Here is a 20,491-nt window from a genome sequence, read left to right on the forward strand (position 1 = left end):
GCCAATCGATGTGTGCTTATCCTAATTCTGCACACTACTTTAAAAAGATGATGAACTGAAAAGAGTTTCAACTTATTTTGTAATTAAATCTCTCTATTTGAGGTCTTACTACTGTTCATAGGTCTCTTTTTGCAAGTGGTTCTTTTCTGTTTCCCAGTTTGTTGGACGTTGCATGTTTAGCACGAGCACTTGTAGCTAGGTGGATCAGTAAAAGCTGCAACCATCAAAATTGTTGTATCTCCGTGCTTGTCACTTTCCTCTCCCCTCATTACATCAGGTGGATGACCCTTCCTGAGCTTAGTTCTGCAGAAGGTCTCATCCTGTTAAATGAGAGTTCTTTAACCCTTTGGTGCTTGTTCATTAATAAAGTGTCTACATTGTGTCTATAACAGCAAAACATTTGCTTTTATAGAGGTGCTCACAGTGGGGTATTAATCAGGTGCATTTGATTACTTATCCTCTTATGTCCTGTGGAAGCAGTAAGGGTATACTTTTTTTCACAGCTTCCTGTTCCAATAAAAGCTAAAATTCCCTGCTGTCACGTGTCTGTTTGATGCATTTTTATTATAAAATACTTCTTTATAAAGAATATACAGTATGAACAGTGGTGTTCTAATGTTTTTTCTACTCTGCTGTATCACAGAGCAGCAATCTCACCGATTCCTTGAATGGTTGAGCCTGACCTTTGACCTTTCTCTGCTTGCTGACTAAGCAGTAGAGGAAAAAGAATAGTCTTACAGGAAGAAATAGAGATTAGAGATTTCCCATTCGTTTCCACAGAGACTAACTTCTTCAGTCATGGCCTGCTATGAAAAGCCACCACTTCCGTTTAAGTGTTTGATTAGCGTTGATTAGCATTAGTTCTCCATTTATACAGTAATGAATGAGGTACGTGTATGTGGGGGCAGGAGGGAAACATATTTATGAATGAGATCCAGAGGTGTGTGAGCTAGTTTTCCCACATCTCATTTCCATCACTTTCATCCACAATGAACTGATGAAGCCGTGCACGGCACTCCACAGCCTTCCAGAGAACTCAATCCAAGCGAATCTATCATCTGCCTTGTCAACACAAAACTGCTTCTTAATGAACCTGAGCTAATGCAGCTCTTACCCAAGTTGAACCTACTTGCCAACTGCTCAAGGGGAGCAGCAAGGAAAACTCACACTGCAAACAAGCAGATCAGCACGAGGCCAGCGGAGAAGAAACAGGCCTCTGATACTGTCTTACCCGGATGAAGGCCCCTCATTGAGAAAAAGACAAGTAACAATAAATTATATTCATACTGGAGCAAATCCCAGAGTCTTCCGCTGTGAATATCACCTTTCAATATTAACCTCTTGGTGACGAAGCAGCTCTATTAATAACAGAAATCCATCAGTGACCAAGATTCAATCTATGAGGGACACTTGGGAGCATGGTTGCCTGCGGCCTAAACTGTTAGCGTGTATTCCCACAGGTAGCTTGAAAAATATTCTGAACTGAGGCAGCCAGGTTTCTCTGTCAGTCCTTAAATCAGTGGAAACATTTCACTGCAACACAAAGACAGGAAGAAAACTAAAACTTAGAGCAGCTTTTTTTGTTTGTTTTTTAAGGAAGTAAAGAATGGAGCATGCTCAAAAAGGAAATAAAGCATTCGTTATATTGTGTTTGTTATGAAGTACAGAGGACCTGTAATAACCCCAACCAGGCCTTCTCCACCTCCAAAAGGCTTCAGGCAGGTTAACTACGCTAACGCTGAGCCAGTGCAACATACTTGGATTCCTGCCTCCTTGCTTTGAACTGCATCTCTGCAAGGCCACATTACAGAAGCTAGTTTTGCTAAACACCTGAAGTAAATGTACATTAACTTTCTGTAGCATTCAGTTTGTTGGCATTGGATAGCGTCTACGACAGCATAACAAAAGATTTGTTCGTCTTTATGGCAGTTCTACAAAACTCAAAGCCATCAACAGTAGGGAAAACGTGAGCAGGCAACTATGCTTCTCCTGTGTTGGTTGAAAAGTTGTAACTCTGATATCAGTGACAGATATTTAGCTATGCTAGCCAGATGTTGGGTCCTGAGTCAGCACTGAAATATCCACAGATATTCGTGCTGGCAGGAGCATGAACTGATATAACTCTCTGTAATTCCCTGACACTTGGGTCCAGTGCCACAAGGTCGTTTGCCTTGAACAGCTGCATTTCCAGTGATTTTAAATGTGGTTTCACAGAGGAAACCAAGGGCCAGTGACCATGAGAAACACCAAATCAAACCACTTGGAAACCAAAAATTCAGCAACTGGTGATTTTAGGTTAGAACAGAGGCCGGCAACCTATGGCTCATGAACCACGGATTAGATTTATGGTTAACTGTAACCCTATTAATCCATGTCCTATATTTATCAATTTATCATCTCCCAACTACATCTGCCCATCTGTCCCCGTCACCCCCTGCCACCAGCGTGTGCTGCTCCTTTTTTTCCTGTTGTTTGGTAGGAGGAGCTAAAATGGCTCTTTTGATGTTGAAGGTTGCCCACGCCTGGACTAGGAAATGATAGGCAGTGGATCAAACCACTATGAGACGCAATGCTTTGGTGTTTAACCAATTTTGCCATCGCATGGCGACTCTGGTCCCCATTACATAGTAGTAGTGTTCATGTTGCCATTTGTTTTCCTCTTTTGTGGAATTTGAGCGTGCTAGTGAGTCAGCCAAGGCAGAACTGAGACAATGGCATAAAAGGCTAAAGGGAAATATTGTGTATTATTATAAGTGGCAGTGGTAGGAAGCTAACATTAGCATGTTTTGCAATCACTGTACCACAATACAGTGATGCACACTGCTAACAATGCACTGTAAAAACTCTGAATCTCAAGTTGTTTTTCATTTTGTTTTCTTTGTTCTGTTTAAATGTACGTTATGAGGCTAATGCATTAAAAACAGGCTTTTGTTATTGGGCCTGTTGAAACCCATTTTAATACATGTGACACTCTGAATGTAACTATTATTTATGTGGCTATAAGACATCAGAAGCATTCATTACTTTAATTTAATTAAGTTTGTTTACATTTTTAGTGATAAATATCACAAAAAGGTTTTTGATCACAAGACTTCTTCAGTCTCAGCTGACTGCAGGTTTCCCCAACCTTATAAACAGTACATGTGCATAATGACCAAAACTAGCACCACTGACAAGGTTAGGGAAGATGACCGGGACTGATGAAGGTCGCTTCAGGGACTGAGAAGTGAAGCAAATACAGAAGACAGCTCAGGTTGCAAGAAGTCACAACCTCTCACATGTTCTTGGCGAGTTATCGGTCTTGTGGCTAGTTTCAAGGTTTACTGGCTAGAATGTGGGGCTCATTTTGTAGACAGCGGTCCCAATTAGATTAAAAATGGAGGGTAAAGCAGACTACGCTTTGGCACAGACCTACCTTGTCACTGATGAGCGATGTTCCATCACCACAGAACACCAGCCAGGGTGGGAGTTTGGGAAAGTGCAGTAGCCCCATCACCTATGTTCACACTTAGAGTTACAATATAGAGAACTAAATATGTAATGACACCAACACCCTGCACATAATTCAAAATGAACAATAATCCAGGGGTGTAAATTTCTCTTTATTGCTTCGTTTTTCAAACTAAAAGTGTGATAGGAACTCATGTTTGTTTTGGAAACTGGGAGTTCCAACTTGCAATGTTGCACAGGGGAAGCCCCAGCAAATTACATTTCTACTTTAATGTCTCAAAACCTTATGTGACCAACAAATCACATCAGGCTGTGTCGTCACACAGAGCTGCCTCGTCTGGTGATAGACTTTCTCATTCAAACGACAGAGCTGCCAGGCTGAGGGTAGTCTGCCCCAGCTTTTTGTTTGTTTTTATATTTGACAGATCCCACTTCCAAAAAGCTCTCACAGTCGATCAGTCAATGTGTCTCGAGTTTCAAGTCCTGACAATATTTTCACATTCCTTTCGAGTGAATCACTGCAGCTCTTTCTCGGGCTCAGGCTGTTTATCAGAGGCCCTGCAGCGACATTATGCTTTATTTAAAAACATACAGCAAATGAAACCTACTTTGTTAAAATCTTACATCAGAACAACAACTTTTTTTTTCTTACAACTTTATTAGGAAACATTACACAGGATAATAACATGGGCTTAAAAACTTTTTTTTTTTTTCACAGTGTCTCATAGAGCAAAATGCCTTAAGATTTCCAAATGTCTTTTACAAAATGTTCTTCGGCTCGTTCGCTTTTGTTCCACAAGTTGCAACATCATAGCATGAGGGAAACCACGTGGGAATTGTGCTCATTTGTTTGGACAGCTTCTGCACCCATAACATATGGGTTCACTCCCTCTCAGTGTGTGTGTGTGTGTGTGTGTGTGAGTCACCAGAAGTGCCTGATGGAAGAAGAAACAGATTACAGACCGAGCAGTGACTATTGCCTCACTCTTCTTTAATGGGTCGGATAAGTTTTTCTGAGAAGATCCCGGAGTGATTTTCTGCATCCTGGTGCTCGTTCCAGCTCTGCTCCCTGACCCCCCTCACCACACCTTCCTCCTGCAAGACACAGTAAACACATGTGAGGACTCAGGGAAACAAATCCACCCTCTGATTAGATACTCGGGACATGACAGTAAGATTTACTAACAGGGTGAAATGGTGCTTCTGAATTCATTTCCACACTGTGTACACAGTGACTGGGAGACCAGTCCGTGAAAGTAAACTCAAACTCAGCCGTGACCAGAAAAGGAGTGTGAAAAGATGCTAGATAACCTCGACATGGAAGTTGAAAGATAATATAAAATTATGAACAACTTAGAAGGTTAACAGTTGTCACTATGGGAAGCCAAATGTGCATTTCCATCTTTTTTTCGGGACTCGTTGAATGCCATTATTATTTAAATATCCTGATCAGAGCAGCTCTTAATATGAATTAATTCTGTTTTTTCTGGAAAACAGGCCTGTGTGTCTCCTGTGTACATTGTTTTGTTGTTGTTGTTCTTAATCATTGTAAGTAAGCTTTTTCTCACAGCATCTGATTACAGACTCCATTCATGCATTTTCTCCCATCCGGGTCTGGGTCATGGGGTAGCATAAGCAGACATTCCCAGACGTTCCTTGATCCCAAGGCAATCTTTCCGGTACATCCTGGGTGGACATATCTGAAACGCCTCATCTAGGAGGTGCACAGGATGCATCGCTGTCAGATGACCCAACCACCTCGACTAGCTCCTTTTAATGCCTGGGAATCAGTAACACTAGTCTGAGCAGCTCCTTAATAAAAGAGGTCTGGGTGAGCCCAGACATCATTCAGACACAGCTCATTTCTGCCACGTGTCTTACTTGTTGTGTGACAACAACAACAAGGCATTCTTTATACTTTATTCTAGCTGCTCCATGCTTCTTCGCCATGGAACTACTTCCACAGTTTTTGTGCAATTTTCACCATTCAAATCTTTAAAAAAAAATCTGCTATTTCTGCTAATGCCAGCTATGACTTTTGGTGCTCAGAACTTCTATACTTTTTGAAATACTAAATTTTTTATGCAATTTTTTTGTCCCATTGAAATGAATGGACCACATTATCAGTGTTGTCACTGATTTTGCTTGCCGGGGTGAGCTGTGCTCAGTGAGATGAACAGCCGTTCTCAGAGCGGGAGGCCCGGGTTCAAATCCCGCTTTTTTCAGTTAACACTTTAGCTTTTTAAACTCTTTTCAACACAAATTTCAGCTTCTTCACCCCTTTTCAGCAAAAATACCAGATTCTGCAGCTGTTTTCAGCACAAACTGTTTTCAATGGAATTTTTTCACCAGTTTTGAGCACAAATTTCAGTTTCTTCACCTCTTTTCAGCAGAATTTTCAGCTTTTCCACCTCTTTCAGTTACCTGAGAACTAGTTTGGCTCAGTGAGATGAGTAGCCGCCTTGAGACCACAAGGTCTGGATTCAAACCCTGCTCATGGCAACATTTCTTTTCAGCTGACAGTTCAACTTTTTCACCTCTTTTCAGTACAAATTTCAGCTTCTTCACCCCCTTTTCAGCAGAATTTTTGGCTTTTCACCTCTTTTCAGCAAACATGTCTGCTTCTTCACTGGATTTCAGCACAGTTTTACTTCTTCAGCTGTTTTCAGCAGATTCCACTACATGGCATTCACACTGCATTTTCGCAGGAAATGCAACTTTTTCTAGTTTTCTTTCAGTCACTACTCGCAGCCATAGGTGAAAGCAGGAATGTAAACAGAACGTACAAAAAAGTACCAAACTGGAAGAGCAGTATCCCCACCCCTGTACTGTACATGGCCTCTCACTCAGAGCAGCTCCATAGGGGAAGCAGAACCTTTCACACTAGTTTGTGCCCTTTTCCCACCAGAGAGGTGAAGTTTCATGTCTCTTTGACCAGATTTGGCAACCAGGGATCAGACCATTAAGGCCTCTTCATCTTACAGCTGCTCAATCCAATTTTTGTTACGGCTGTGACAAAAAGTTAAAGCTCTCTCCAATCCCATGCTTCCAACACCTTGTCATTTTAGTGCACAAGTACATTCACAGTTTTATTTATCCCACCATTTAGTGCAGAAGAGTTAAATGTGGAACACTGTGCATGCCTTGCCCTCAATAGTGGCAACAACTGGCTTTGTAATAGAAACAAATAAATTTAGCATCCATGATGATGCTAACTATAAATGGCTAAAAGCAGATTTTTTTGTTGTGGGCTTGTTTAGTGTAGTAAATGTTAAAATATCACCTTGTCATTTTAGTGCACATTCACAGTATTGTTTATGCTAACCATTTACTGCAAAAAAGTGAAGTTAGGTTTAGGGTCATCCTCACTACTGAAGAATTTGGTACCTTGTGTTATCAGAGGCGCAAAATGATGCAAAAGTTCAAAAACATGCAATAAGTAGAACAACAGAAGTGAAATTTTGCTGTGTTGTCATTTGATGTACATCCATAACACGTCAGGTGCCATTTCAGACACTCTGCTGTGGATATTCAGAATGCTGAACATAGTCTACTACATCAAACTACAGTGTAGTGTAAACTGCAGTGAATTTTGGTTTGATTATAGATTCTGACGACTATTCCAAGTTGATCAGCACAGCAAACTATGTACAAACTATCACCTCCACTGCAAACGACTGGACTGTTTTGATTTGCTGGTGGGTTGAAATACGCAGGCATGTGATAAAATGCACGTTAGCAAGTACCTACACAGAAAGGCCAGAAACAAACACAGTGGCCTAAATGACATGTCCAGGTCCAGAATGTACAGGATGTGTGTAATCTCTAGAGTGCAATGGGAAGTAAGATATGGTTTACAAGTACACACTACACAAACACACCTGTTGAGTGTCAGCAAGAACCATGACGACATCGCCCTCTTCAAACTGGAGCAGGCCTTCTTCAGATGCTGCGTGACTCTCTAGTGCCACCCCCTGGTGTAAAACAAAGCTGTTTTATTCCACATTACCACACGGCTGTAACGTTTAAAGGCTTAGCTCACGCAAATTATTAAGACTCTCCAGGTTATTTTAGGGGGACTTTACTGTTATAGAAATGTCAGCTGTAGCTGCTTTAAGATTAAGCGTGTACCTTATAGAGGAAGCCTGGTGGACTGGGGGAACCCGAGTCATCTCCTGACTCTAACCCTTCGTCCAAATCCTCCTGCTCCTTAGCAGGTAAGAGGGGGCTTTCATTGGAGCGGAAGGATACACGAGGGGCTGGAACTGGTGCCGGTTTGGTATTGGCCTCCTCTGATGTTGGATCGCTCTCAGCATCCTTATGTGGGGCATCGCCACCAGCAGAATCCGAGGGATCAGTGATCTCCTGGCTTGCTGCTGCCTCTGACTTTGGTTCTCCCTCCTTGCTGTCTTCTGACTGGCTTTCAGCGGGCTCCGACGCAACTGCTGCCTCTGGATTTTGACTGCTCGTGTCGCTGTTGTCATTGTCACATAGCGACTGCCTCTTCGGTGAGCCGGTGCCACTCGAGCTGAGATCGGAATCTGATGAGCTAACACTTTTCGAAGGGATGCTGCTCTCTTCTGCTGGGATGCTTTCTTCAGCGATGTTTTGAGTCTTTGGGACAGGGGAAGAGGGTGCAGCACCTTTGCCGTTTTGGGAATGCACGGAGACGTGGTCAGCTGGGAAAGCGGTGTTGCAGGGTATGGGATTGGATATAACCAGGGACTTTCTCTTCTTTGACTTGCTGCTTGTGCTATTTAAAGAACAAAAGCACATTATTTGTGACAGAGTTATCATTAACACCCCAGCATACAGGAAAGAAAAGAATAAGTGTCCAAAAGTAGCAGAACCCTTTAAATTTAAAGATCTAGAATTTTCTGTGAAATCAGTGGACTTTGTTGCAGTCAAGTATCAGTTTGCTATTCTTGACGCTGAAGCAAACTCCACGTCATTTGCCAAGTGTGGCTTCCTCCCATCTACAAGTTACATTTCTACCCAAAGTTGCACTGAATTCGGTGAGGAATGCAGGCAAAAATCAACAGACAACAGTCCTACAGTGTTTTAGCCAACCTCAGTACTTGTAGAGTTCTGTTTTAGGTTATTTTCCTGTTAAAGGAGCAATGACCTGCAACTGCAACTGCAACAGAGTTCTTGAACACTCTTGACAAGTTTTTTGCCTCAGAACACCTTTATAATTTGATCCAATTCAACTAATACTGCACAGCATCAAGCAGACACATCTGGGCCTATAGTATACCTGACATTTAGCCCTAATGAGAATGAGCTGTGGCTAAGATGTGTCAGCAGCACTGTGAGAAATAGCCAAAAGTGCATCAAAGAAAAGTGAACGCATGGGCCAAATATTATTGCATAACATATCTTAGACTCCTCTGTGTTTCATAGTGAAAGATTTTTACTCGTAATACCTAACATGCCTCACCAAAAAGCTTTAAATGGTTTAATCGAAGGTGCAAATTTGTTGTTTTTTCCCCCCATACAAAAATAATTAATAAACCAAAGCAGTACTATATATTCTGAAGCCTGTGGTTGACACACTGGAGAAATACTTTAGGACACTTTTAGGATTTTTGAGATTCTCAAAATGCTTTGAATTTAATTTGTCTTTAATTTAAATGATGGTAGTTTTCACACTGAAAAAGCAAGGCCTTCCGGCTTAATGAAGAGCTAAAATGGATCCACATCATCCCCCTCTACAAAGTTTCATTGTCTACAACAGGGGTGGGGAACTGCAGGCTTCAAGGGCCGGTGTCCTGCAGGTTTTAGACCCTGGGTCAACACATCTGAATCAAATGATTAGTTCATTACCAGGCCTCTGGAGAACTTCAAGACAAGTCGAGGAAGTAATTTAGCCATTTAAATCAGCTGTGTTGGATACATCTAAAACCTGCAGGACACCGGCCCTTGAGGCCTGGAGTTCCCCAACCCTCAGTCTACAAGATAGGAAGCACTGAAAGTGAATGCTAGTTTGAGATTTTGTTGTTTGTTGAGTTACAGCCCATTTAAAGATCCAGTATGGGCAAAAATCGCAACCTGGTTTACGAAAAACACGAAGAACAATCTCCCAGAAGCATCAGTACAGGATGCAAGTTAGAAAAAATTGTGGTCAGAGACAAAAAAAAAAAGTGGTTAGAGTATTTCATTTAATTTGGTTTCATGAAGAACTGAGCGTTCTTATACGAATACAAACACTTTTGTGCCAAACCCTTGCATGTCTGTGTCATTTATTTCAAAGATAAAACTTTTGCAAGGCTATGTATGCAACACCTTCCACTCGCCTATGTGGCCATCTTATCGCTTCCGACACAGAAACAAACAACTCTAAAAACAAGTGTCCACATTTGGGCAACACAATGAGAGCAATGGAGGTCTCTACTGTGCACGCAAACCCACATTATCTCCCATTGTTTTCATCTCCTCTCAGCTGTAAGAACCATTTTAGCATCTTTCAGTTATTATTTTGGTTTCACGGGAGACTATTTTAAGCCTGAGAGACAGAGTTTGTATGCGTTTCAAGACAAGACATTTCTTAATGCGCACACAGCTGCCACAAATGATGCAACATGTGCAGCAGAACACCCTACCTGTTCAGGCCCTTGATGATGAAAGCTTTGCCCGAGTGTTGAGTCTCCAGTTTCTTCATCACATTGTACAGCTCACGGTTCAACTGTAAACACAAGCACACCGTCCACCTTCAATTCACATTGCCGGTGAGAGAGTGAGGAAGTTGAAGGCGATGTGTGACATCTTACCCCGCTCATTTCTTTATAGAAAACATCCCTCAGGTTGGAAATGTTTTCGAAGACCGTCACATAGCAACCTATCCGACTGCACAGACAAAAAGACAAAGTTGAACTTTCAGTTTGTCCACATGACACTTTTCTTAGGTTCAGTTATACTGGCTGACGTACCTTTAAACATATAAGCCACGTAAATATTGGTTCACATCTTTCTCTTTTAATTCAGCTGTTCTTAGTCTCTTTGCTACATGTGTATAAAATCAAGCACCTAACTATGCAGTCTACCCTTTATAAACATGTGAAATAATGGATTGTTCTAAAAGGTTAACTGAATGCCAGTGTGGTACCGTAATAGGGTGCTACCACTGCAAAAAGTCCATTTGTGGAATGTCTTCCCTCTTAAATATTCCACAATCAAGTAGTATTATTGCAGTGTGCAAGCCTTTAGGAGTCACCGCAACTCAGCCACCAAGTGGCAAACCACATGAAGTATTAACATCAGCACAGAAACTCCACACTGGGAGTTTCATGGCATGGGTTTCCACGGCCGAGCAGCTCCTGTAGGTGTAACGTGAAGGTGACCCGGGACTTGTCAATATAGTGTATACCCTGTCATCTCAACTTTGTATCCAATACAAACACAAAAGCTCCCAAAATAATACAAATCTGTATAAATTTAATCTGAAAGGTGATTTCATATAAGAATGGTCGAAATATGCAAGTCTTAAAAACCTACATCCATATTCTACTTTTATTTATCCACTCATGATCCAGATTCCCACTGAGATTCCACTGAGCTAGTTCTGTGTCTACTTGCTGCTGAATCATACCTCTGATGGAGAACAGGCAGCTCCTCGCGCAGCTCGTTATTTATTTCTTCAAAGACATTCTGAGCTTTGTTGAATTCCTCTTCTGCCTGTTAAGGAGGATTTAAAAGAAGAAAATACAGTCGAGATCAGACGTCTTTGTCAGCGGCACACTGCACGTCTGTGCTGCGCAGGCTTTAACAGTAATGTTACCTTGGCTATTTTAGCTTCATCCTTTTTCTTTGCACCCTGCAGCGCCTCCAGGTGGTGTCGTGCTGAGTCATAGTCCACCAGTTTTCGTCCACGCTTGGCAACTCGTTCCTGAAAAAAACAGTTTTTCAAAGTGAACACAGAAATTCAAAGACCTCTTAGCACCTGAGAGACCAAAGTAGCTGTTTTAGCATCGCCTTGCAGTTCTGCAGGACTCATTTGAGCGTCGGCTTACCTTGACTTCAGGAAACTGGCTTGTATAGTTCTCCATGGTGCGGACAAGCTGGTCATTTATCTTCTCTTCGTAGTCGTTCCACAGCAAGTCTTCACTCTAAGAAAAACAGATGGTGCCACATTAGAGTTAAAAACTCTTGTTCCCATTGCACTAAGCCACAAATAGGCAAGCATACAAACAGTGTTGCACATTATGGAAAGCTTCAGTCGCAGTTTGTCCAATGTGAGAGCTGACTTACTAATGGAAACCATCCCATCCACAAAATAATTAGTGACAAGGCCCTCGCTTTATAGTTGACAGTTAGTCAACAGTGGACATTCCAGGCTTTGGTGTGTAATTTAACCCAGTACTCGCCCAATGCTCTCCATCCATTGTTATTTCATCCTTACAAAGATATTTTTATTGACATTCCATGGTCTGTGTTTGACATATTGCTGCTTAACTAGCATTAGTCTAATTTTGAATGTCTCATATAAATATTTAAGACAACTATAAAATTTGCATTTCCTGCAAAAATGCTGTGTGAAGCTGTACGGCTGAAGCTGTCTGCTGAAACTAGCTGAAAAAGCTGAAAAGTTGTGAAAACTGTAATAACTTTGCAGAAGCATAACAACTTAGCAAAGATGTAATTACTTAGCAGAACTGCAATAACTTAGAAGAAACATAATACTTGGCAGAAACACTATAACATAGCAAAACTTAGCAGAAATATTGTAACTTAGCACAAACATGATAACTTCTCAGAAATACAGGAATTTAGGAGAATTATTATATTTAGCAGAAATACTATAATATAATATAATATCTGTATTCAATGGGTATAACTTGCTTGACTCTTTGACTCTAGATGACGGTACTTTTAGCTGCTCCTTTATTTCCCATGAGGTCACCACACCAAACAGAACCACATGTTTGATTTGGCAGAAATTTTACACTGGATACCCGTCCTTACTCACACTCCCATTTATCTGGGATTGGGACCAGCACTAGCAGTACTCTAGCTTGTGAGCCGTTCCTTTCTCCTCCCAGAACCAGGGATATTTCATTTGTAAGGCGAATTTCTTCACAACTACATCACAGCACAGTTGAGCTCAGCTGTGCAGTGGCAGATATACCTGCTCACTGTAGCAACGATGTAGGTAAACATAATTATTGAATTTCAGACTGTTTGTTTTAGCCAGAGACTCCGTGTCAACTCTTTGCATTGAGCAGCTGGAGAGAACTGCATCTAGAAGGACTTTGGAATTAAGCAGCTCAAGACAGAAAAATAATATCCAAACTCTCCTCATGAGTTTCTGGACCTCACACCAGAGAGTGAACTTGCATTTAAATGTGGGTATTTGTTAGTACATGTTGCATGAAGGTCACTAATATTTTAAAGAAGTGTGTGATTCCAGCCAGTGAAACATATTGATGACATGATCCACAGTAGTCCTAAGTAAAAACTGTATCAGTAGGATTCAGTTCAATTCTATTCTATTTATGAATCGCCAAATCACAGTCAACATCACCTAAATCAACAATCACCTCAAGGTGCTTTAAACTGCAAGCTAAAGACTCCGCAATAATGCACAGAAAACTATCTATCAGATGACCCCCTGTCAGTAAGCTCTTAGCGACAGTGGGAAGGAAAAACTCCCTTTTAACAGGAAGAAACCTCTGCCACTAGCATTCTTAATAATGGCCAGCAGGGGGCAAATCCTTTATAGTCTGGTTGTACAGAAATCTATGGAAAAATTAGCCTTCTTCTCAATTAATCTATGCCCTCAGTAAACAATTTTCGTATCAGTTTATTGCCCCATTTGCTCGTTTGTAGTCATGGCGAAGACAAATAATGCCCAAATTGTAAATTAGAGTTAGTAGATTGACGACAAAGAAGGGCTGGCCTAACTTGTGACTGATAAGTGTTCAAACAGTCAGATCCCAATCTGTGCTTGTGGCATTTAGCTACCATGCCACAAGGGGGGGGGGGGGGGGGGACACAACCAAAGTGGGACTTCCCAAATAAAACAGTGGCTGCATCATAATCCTACTTCTGTTATAACAGCGAGATCTTTCACTCCATCCCAGTCCGATTCATAGATGTCGCTCAGCGTCTGGGATAGCCGCTTAGATGTCTCATGCATGCCTGTAAAAAGGAAGAAAAAAAAAAGAAATTTAAAATGTAGTCATGACTCTATGGGAATGAGCCCATCTACCTTCTGGCAGCACAAACAGCACCACGGTGGTATTGTTTTTAATGTTTCTGGTGCTGCTGCTGCACCCACATTACAAAGGCCAAAACAACACTAGTTTCCTGACTGGAGCTCACAATGCAGGCGCAAAAGCTGACAACATGAAAAACAACGGTTTCTCATACATGACTCACATATGCGATGCTGCGTCTGCTATTTTTTTTTTAAGGCGGGATCAGGGATCTTTACAACTTGGTAGCGCAGACAGGATTGCAAAAGTCTCCCACAAAAAAATAGAAGACTTTCACTTCCCTATTTTTCAACTTCTCCCCTCAGTAAGACTGGGGATTCAATCCATGCTTTGCAAACCCACCTTTCACTGCTGCATAGTAGGCTTTGACATCTTTAAACAACCTGCTTCCGTCGATCTGCGTGCAGGAAGAAAGGAGAAAAGTTCAATTCAGTGACACCCAGTAACAGTTGGACAATATAAGAAAATTGTGCTGCATCATTTCCTTGACATCAGTGTGCTTCAGCTGGACTGCAGGCTGTTAGTTTGCTGTGAAACTCTCTCTGCATCAGTTTGCTTGACATCGCAGCTCCTTGCAGTCTCACCACAACTTGGAGCTTAAATTAAATAACAATCACAATATCTTATGTGGTTTTTGTGAAGTGAAAGCAGCATGGAGTGTCAGTGGGTAGACTTCCTTCCTGTTGCTCTTCGGCAACTTCCCTGCAGTATGTAGTGTAGTTGTTTGCCACTCGGTGAACTTAAAACCTGAGCAACAGAAGCCCAACAGTGGCAGCGATTACAGTATTAATACAGTAACATGGAATACAGATCACCAGTACGCAACAATAAATGAAGGCATTTTGTTACTTTTAAAATGAAAGTGGTTTTGCTTCCTCTTTTCTAAATTTTAAATAGTCTACATTTAGAGCTGTTCAGAAAGGCCAGTCTGAGGCTTTCAGTTCGTCAGCCTGTAAAAACCTTTCTTAAATGACAGCTCTTTCACAATTTAGGGTAATGCTGCACACAGATCTCTAGGGGAGACATAGTAAGTCGTATTTACACAGAACAGATAAGAAAATAGGCAGGAGCTCTGTCTTGCATTTCCTGTTTTCAAGGCCAGGATGATTGCCTGAACTTGTGAGTTGGCACGTCAGTGCAGGGAAAAAAAGACACAAAACACTTTTTGGCCCTGTTGCAATTATGTGAAGAATTTTGGTAAAAGGAAACAAATGAGCTTCGAGATTAAAGATGTTAAAGGGGTTTTATCAAGGTTGTAGAGCAGAAAGCAGAAGACTACCATTTAGAAACTGTGGTTACGCTGTTGGAGTACCTGCTGTTTGTTGAGGTTCTGGGAACAGAGCTCAAACTGCTCATCTTTGGTTTCCATAGTTTTGCCCAGTTTCTGAAGGACCTGAAAGCATTAAAAAAAAAAATCAGATTGAGTAAATTTTAACAATATGCCACGAGAGGTTTCTACAGATTGTGCTCATACAGATTAAAGTTAAACTATATCAAAGCCTGCCTACAGGTGTTGTAGAGTACATGCAAGTGCAACTAAATAATATCGCCTAAAGTTGGAATTTGAAGAAAGCAAATAGAAAAATTAGGAACTGCAAGTAGTAAGTTCATCAGACCTCACCTAATTTTACCAATATTTAGCAGGTATAACACACCTGAATCTCCCACAGAACTGTTGAGTTACTTTATTGGTGATTGTGTTGTGTAGTTCAGCTCCACCATTTGTAACGCCTTTTTTTTTTTTTTTTTTACACTCTATAAATGCAATAACATTAAACCTAATTCATTGAGTTTTCCTTCACATGATGTTTTTGCAGATACTGTATATTAGGTCCACAATGATGCGTAGGCAGTCCAACATGTAGTAAAAAAAAACATTTCAGCTTGGTCCTCTAGTTATTTAGTAGCTCTGCTTCAAGGGCGCCCACAACAGGAGAGCTCCGACATTCCCTCACATTCAAATGGTCTGTTTAGTGCATAGACTGTAAACAAAAAACGGCTCCCATCACATCACCAGTGGTTTACAGACTTTCATTCTGAAAGTTCAAGATTGGCATTTTGGCTGCCGCCAACTTGATGTTTTGAAACGAGACAAGATGAGCTAAGAAACCAAAGGATCCTGAATGCTCATACTGCAGCACCTTGCTAATCACATGGTAGGCCCACCCTAAATCACACCCTGCATTGTCATCTGTTCTGAACCTAAGAAAGACCGTAATTTACAAGATTAACATCATGCTTTTTTCACTAAGACTTGAAACCAGCATCTGTGTCCAGACATGTAGGATATGTTCAACATGTCTGATCTGCAACCAGCCATGTTGCCCCCTGACAGCCATTAGAAAGTTTACACCACTTTGTCACCACCTTTAAAATACAATCTATGACCAAATTACATATTTTTTAAAACTATATATTAAACTCTGCCTCCAGCATCTGGCTGCTGAATCACTGAATGATGAATTTTTGAGGCTCAAATTGAAAAAAAAACAACAACTTAAAAATAGGTTTTGCAAACACAGAAAATACAGATGACTGTTGATTCTTTAAAGGTTTGTGACTACGACATGCAGTGATACACACACTTTCAACATAACAAAATAAACCTGTGTAATGTAAAGTGGATCTATCTGACAGTGTGGATATACTGACCTAACCAGACTAACACTCTACATAGAGCACCATTTACACCCGTCCCAAAACTTAACCAGACACATGTGGCTAACTTTTTCTGAGCCCTTCACAGCCCAACGAGTGCAGCTGTTTGAAACCTTTGACTTGAAATCTGCATATAAAAGCTCATCATCATGCCCATTCTTTAATTTACCACCACAGAAATCACAGAGTCGCCCCAAAACAGCCCTTTAGTCTTCACTGTACCGAAAAAGCAAGCCTTTGTAGCTGCTGCTTTTAGGTGGAGTGGTGAATTCAAGTTTGTTGACCACAAACCGAGAAAGACACAGCTAGTGAGAGGAAGTGCACAGTCAGGAAGTAGCAGCATTTCTGTGTCCGCACACAGCTGCATAGCAGTGAACAACAGCATGTTGCTCAGACGGGGGAAATCTAAGCTACCGTTTTATTAGTGGTTAAAAAAAAGGGGCCAGTTTAGTGAGGTTAACGGTGAACCCACACGCATGAACTGGAGTAAGTGGCTCAGTCTGGTACAGCACAGTGTGCAGACTGCTTTGAATGCTGTCTTGTGGTCAGGATCACAGTGCGTAAACGCGTCCAGATTGATTGATGCCCTTACAAACCATGCAACGAAACACAGCTGAAAAGACGGCAGTGATTAAGTCGAGCAGTTCTCTCACACACACACACACTGATTACAAAAGTGAAATCAGTGGGGGATTTTTTTCAACCAATCACCCTGCTTAGAAGCGAAACACGATTTCAGAAGCCTGTCATCGTGGGAACATGATGCCAAGGTCTCTCTCCCTCTCTCATACTGGCTTTTCCAGCCCTCAACACCGAGCAGCTTAATAAAACAAGCTCAATATGTCCGTCTCATAGTTTAACAGAGCCGTGGCAGTGACTTTCGGGCACTGTCAAGAAGTTGCGTGGGCTCAGTGAAACTTTTTTAAAAAAGTGGATCTCCTCTGGCTCACCTTCTCCTGGGCTCGATTCAAGGACTTCTGGACCCGTTTCGCGAAGATTCCGGCTCCAGCCTGGAGGTTCGGGCCCATCTTATTCTCCGCCATCGTCAGCTGTCGCGCTCTCTCTCTCCTCCCTGACTGCTGTGCGCTTCCTCCGTGCGATTCAACTGCGACTTCAGCTGTTGTAGGCGGAGGTGGAGCAACACAATGTCAAAACGCGCGCGCGCAGCCAGAGACCAGTCAGCTCGTCCTGTTGCGACTTGTCAAAGAAATTAGGCCATTTGGAAACGTTCCTGCGTGTTTTCATCTGCTGAAAACACGTCACGTAAGAGTTGAGAAATCCACTCCTGCACCTGCGGCCAGGTAAACTCTTCCAGCGAAAACTCACCTGAAAATTATGTGCGTAAATTACGCTTCTGTGGTGCAGCGCAGCTGATTCAGCGACGTGACGTAGGCGGGCAGGGTGAGGGTTAGCGGCAGCAGATGATGCTGCCAATTATTTTTATTTTTTCAAAGAGAATTACACAAGACCTCACGTATCAGCCTTTCATATTATATATATATGTCTGACCGGAGATTTCTTTACGGTCGAATATTGTTATTCATATATATAAAGGAATAATCGGATCTGTACGCTTACTGGCCACTTCATTAGGTACTTTTTATAATGTTCAAATAATTATAAAAAGCTAATGGTGGTTCGATTCCATCGGAGTATGAATGTGTGTGAATGTTAGTAAGCACTAGAAGCATAGAAGACAGTGCTTGTGTGAATGGGTGAATGTGGCATGTTGTATAAACTGCTTTGATACTCCGGGAGAGTAGAAAAACGCTATATAAGAAACAGTCCATTACCATTAGCTGTTCAATCACATGTTCAATCACTTGAATAGCCTTTCTTGCCCATCAAGAATGGGCAAGAAAGGCTATTTAAGTGACTTTGAATATGGCGTGGTTGTTGGTGACCAGACGGGCTGGTTTGAGTATTTCAGAAACTGCTGACCTACTCGGATTTTCCAACACCACCATCTCCAGGGTTTGAAGAAGATATTTAGTGAGCAGCAGTCATCTGGGCAAAATGCTCAGAAAGCTGCTGTTGATGTCACAGGAGAATGACTAGACAGTTTGGAGCTGATAGGAAGACAACAGTGACTCATACAACCGCTCGTTACAACCAAGGTATGCAGAAGAGCATCTCTGGTCAAACCTTGAAGCAGATGGTCTACAGCAGCAGAAGACTACACCGCGTGCCATTCATGTCAGCTAAGAAGTCCATACAGGCTCACTGAAACTGGATAATAGATGGATAATGGAAATACGCTGTCTTGTCTGATGAGTCTCAGTGTTTGCTCTAACATTCTGAACTTGGTAGGGTCAGAATTTGGTGTAAGCAACATAAATGCATGACTTCACCTGCTTTCTATCAACAGTTCAGTACACTGGTGATCTAATGGTGTGGAGGACGTTTTCTTGGCACACTTTGGGCTCTTTAGTACCAACTAAACATCATTTAAATGCCACAGCCTAGCTGAGTATTGTTGCTGGCCACTTCTGTCCCTTTATGATCACAGTGTACCCATCTTCTGACATGGTACAAAGCTCAGCTCATCTGACACTGGTTTCTTATACATAACAATGAATTTGCTGTACTCAAATGCCTCCACTGTCACCAGATTTTAATCCAAAACTGCACCCCTGCGATGTGGGGAAATAAGAGCGTTGCATCATGGATGTGCAGCAACTGTGTGATGCTATGAGATCATTATGGCTCAAAATCTCTGGGGAGTGTTTCCAGCACTTTGTTGAATCTATTAAATGGCTGTGTGTAGTTTGAAAGAGCCATCTGTGATCTTTAAACCACAACAATCTAGCCACATACATAAAATGTGATTAGGTGGAACTGCAATGTCTATCTTGGCCACTGTATTCAAGATGATGAGTCAACATGGCGGCTTACACAAACTGGCGCCTGCTCCTATGTATTTTTAAGATGTAATTACACCCTAATCAGTGTGTCAACATTGTACAACATAATCAATGTACAATGTTTTTAAATAACCTAATAAAATTATTTATTGCTTCCTTATGAGCACAGCAGTTACTTAAAAGTTATTTAAAACAACAAGATTATATCCATTTAAAAGAAGGCGTCACTAACAGCAGCTAACAGCAGCTAACAGCAGCGCTCCCCAGCAGCAAGCTTCACGGACCATCTCCAGTCAGACTCTTTCACAAAGTTTTACAGCCTCCTCCAGAGTAAACAAACACGGACACATATTGACACATGACGTGAGCTTCCTGACAGCCTACACTCGCTACAGATGAATGGCTGCCAGAGCTTTTTGTTCTACAGTGGCTACTGTAGCTAGGACTAAGGTATACTTGCCATATTGGTTGCTTTGCTCAACACCCACACAGGGGGCACACAGCTAGCATAAAAACATCATTGTACGCTTGAATTGGGAAGTGGTAAAACAGAATTCAGCTGCAATCTGCTGACATCTAGTGGTGATATTTTAGACATTGTAACTTTAAATCTTTTTAAAATGACAATACTTTGAATATTTTCCATAATTACATGTTTCATCCAGCTGGTGTTTTCACATTTCTACTTAAATGCGAATAAGTTGTTCTGTTTTCACAAACTTCTTTGTTATTAGCTTACATACAATGCAGTAAAAAAATATTCACCTCCTTCCTTTTTTGCATATTAGTCACACTTACATGCTCCAGATTATCAAATACATTTTAAGATTAGACAAAGATAACCCAAGTTAAAATACAGTTCTTAAATGATTTTATTTATTAAGGGGAAAAAGTTATCCAAACTTACCTGATCCTATGGGAAAAAGAAATTCCTCCTAAACCTAATGACGGTCTTGAAGTCCAGTCAAGTTTTTGCATTAACTGGCAATTAGTTGTCCACAATGCTCTTTTTTGCAGAACTGGTTTCAGCCACATTTGAGATTTTGCAAGCATGAACGGTCTGTTTAAGTTTATGGCAAAGCATCTCAGTCAGATTTATATTTAACTGCTTATTATTTTGCACCTTTTAAAAATATAAATCCTCTATATCTACATTATAACATGGTACATAAGTAATCAATAAACCCAATCCAGTACTATGTATTTTTATTTCAGCAAAGAACATCAATGCCTGTTTAAACACTTTGCACGACAGTTATTCCAGGCAATCAACTCTCCCTATTTTAAAAAAAAAGGATTCCTGGA

The 20,491-nt window shown here is 41.3% G+C and overlaps 1 protein-coding gene across 1 annotated transcript; it reads right to left on the bottom strand.

Annotated features, from left to right (window-relative positions):
- Positions 1–4,150: 4,150 nt before the first annotated feature.
- Positions 4,151–17,396, bottom strand: bin2b (bridging integrator 2b). Its single transcript, XM_085353742.1, has 12 exons — positions 17,273–17,396; positions 14,977–15,057; positions 14,007–14,061; positions 13,493–13,587; positions 11,460–11,555; positions 11,228–11,335; positions 11,039–11,124; positions 10,221–10,296; positions 10,053–10,135; positions 7,582–8,203; positions 7,332–7,424; positions 4,151–4,545 (listed from the first exon to the last, which is right to left on the bottom strand). The coding sequence occupies exons 1-12, from the start codon at positions 17,363–17,365 to the stop codon at positions 4,432–4,434; spliced, it is 1,602 nt and encodes a 533-aa protein (XP_085209868.1). The 5' UTR covers positions 17,366–17,396; the 3' UTR covers positions 4,151–4,431.
- Positions 17,397–20,491: the final 3,095 nt, after the last annotated feature.

This window comes from Diplotaxodon limnothrissa, linkage group LG5, assembly GCF_057381915.1.
Source record: "Diplotaxodon limnothrissa isolate DT_005_m linkage group LG5, D_limnothrissa_male_GT1.1, whole genome shotgun sequence".
Classification (NCBI taxonomy): Eukaryota; Metazoa; Chordata; class Actinopteri; order Cichliformes; family Cichlidae; genus Diplotaxodon; species Diplotaxodon limnothrissa.

Excerpts from the sequence above, each read along its gene's own strand:
- bin2b (XM_085353742.1), bottom strand. The coding sequence starts at position 17,365 with ATGGCGGAGAATAAGATGGGCCCGAACCTCCAGGCTGGAGCCGGAATC. Across the intron at positions 11,336-11,459 it reads GCCAGTTTCCTGAAGTCAAG|GAACGAGTTGCCAAGCGTGG; the intron begins GTAAGCCGACGC and ends TGTTTTTTTCAG. Across the intron at positions 10,136-10,220 it reads TCTATAAAGAAATGAGCGGG|TTGAACCGTGAGCTGTACAA; the intron begins GTAAGATGTCAC and ends TTGTGTTTACAG.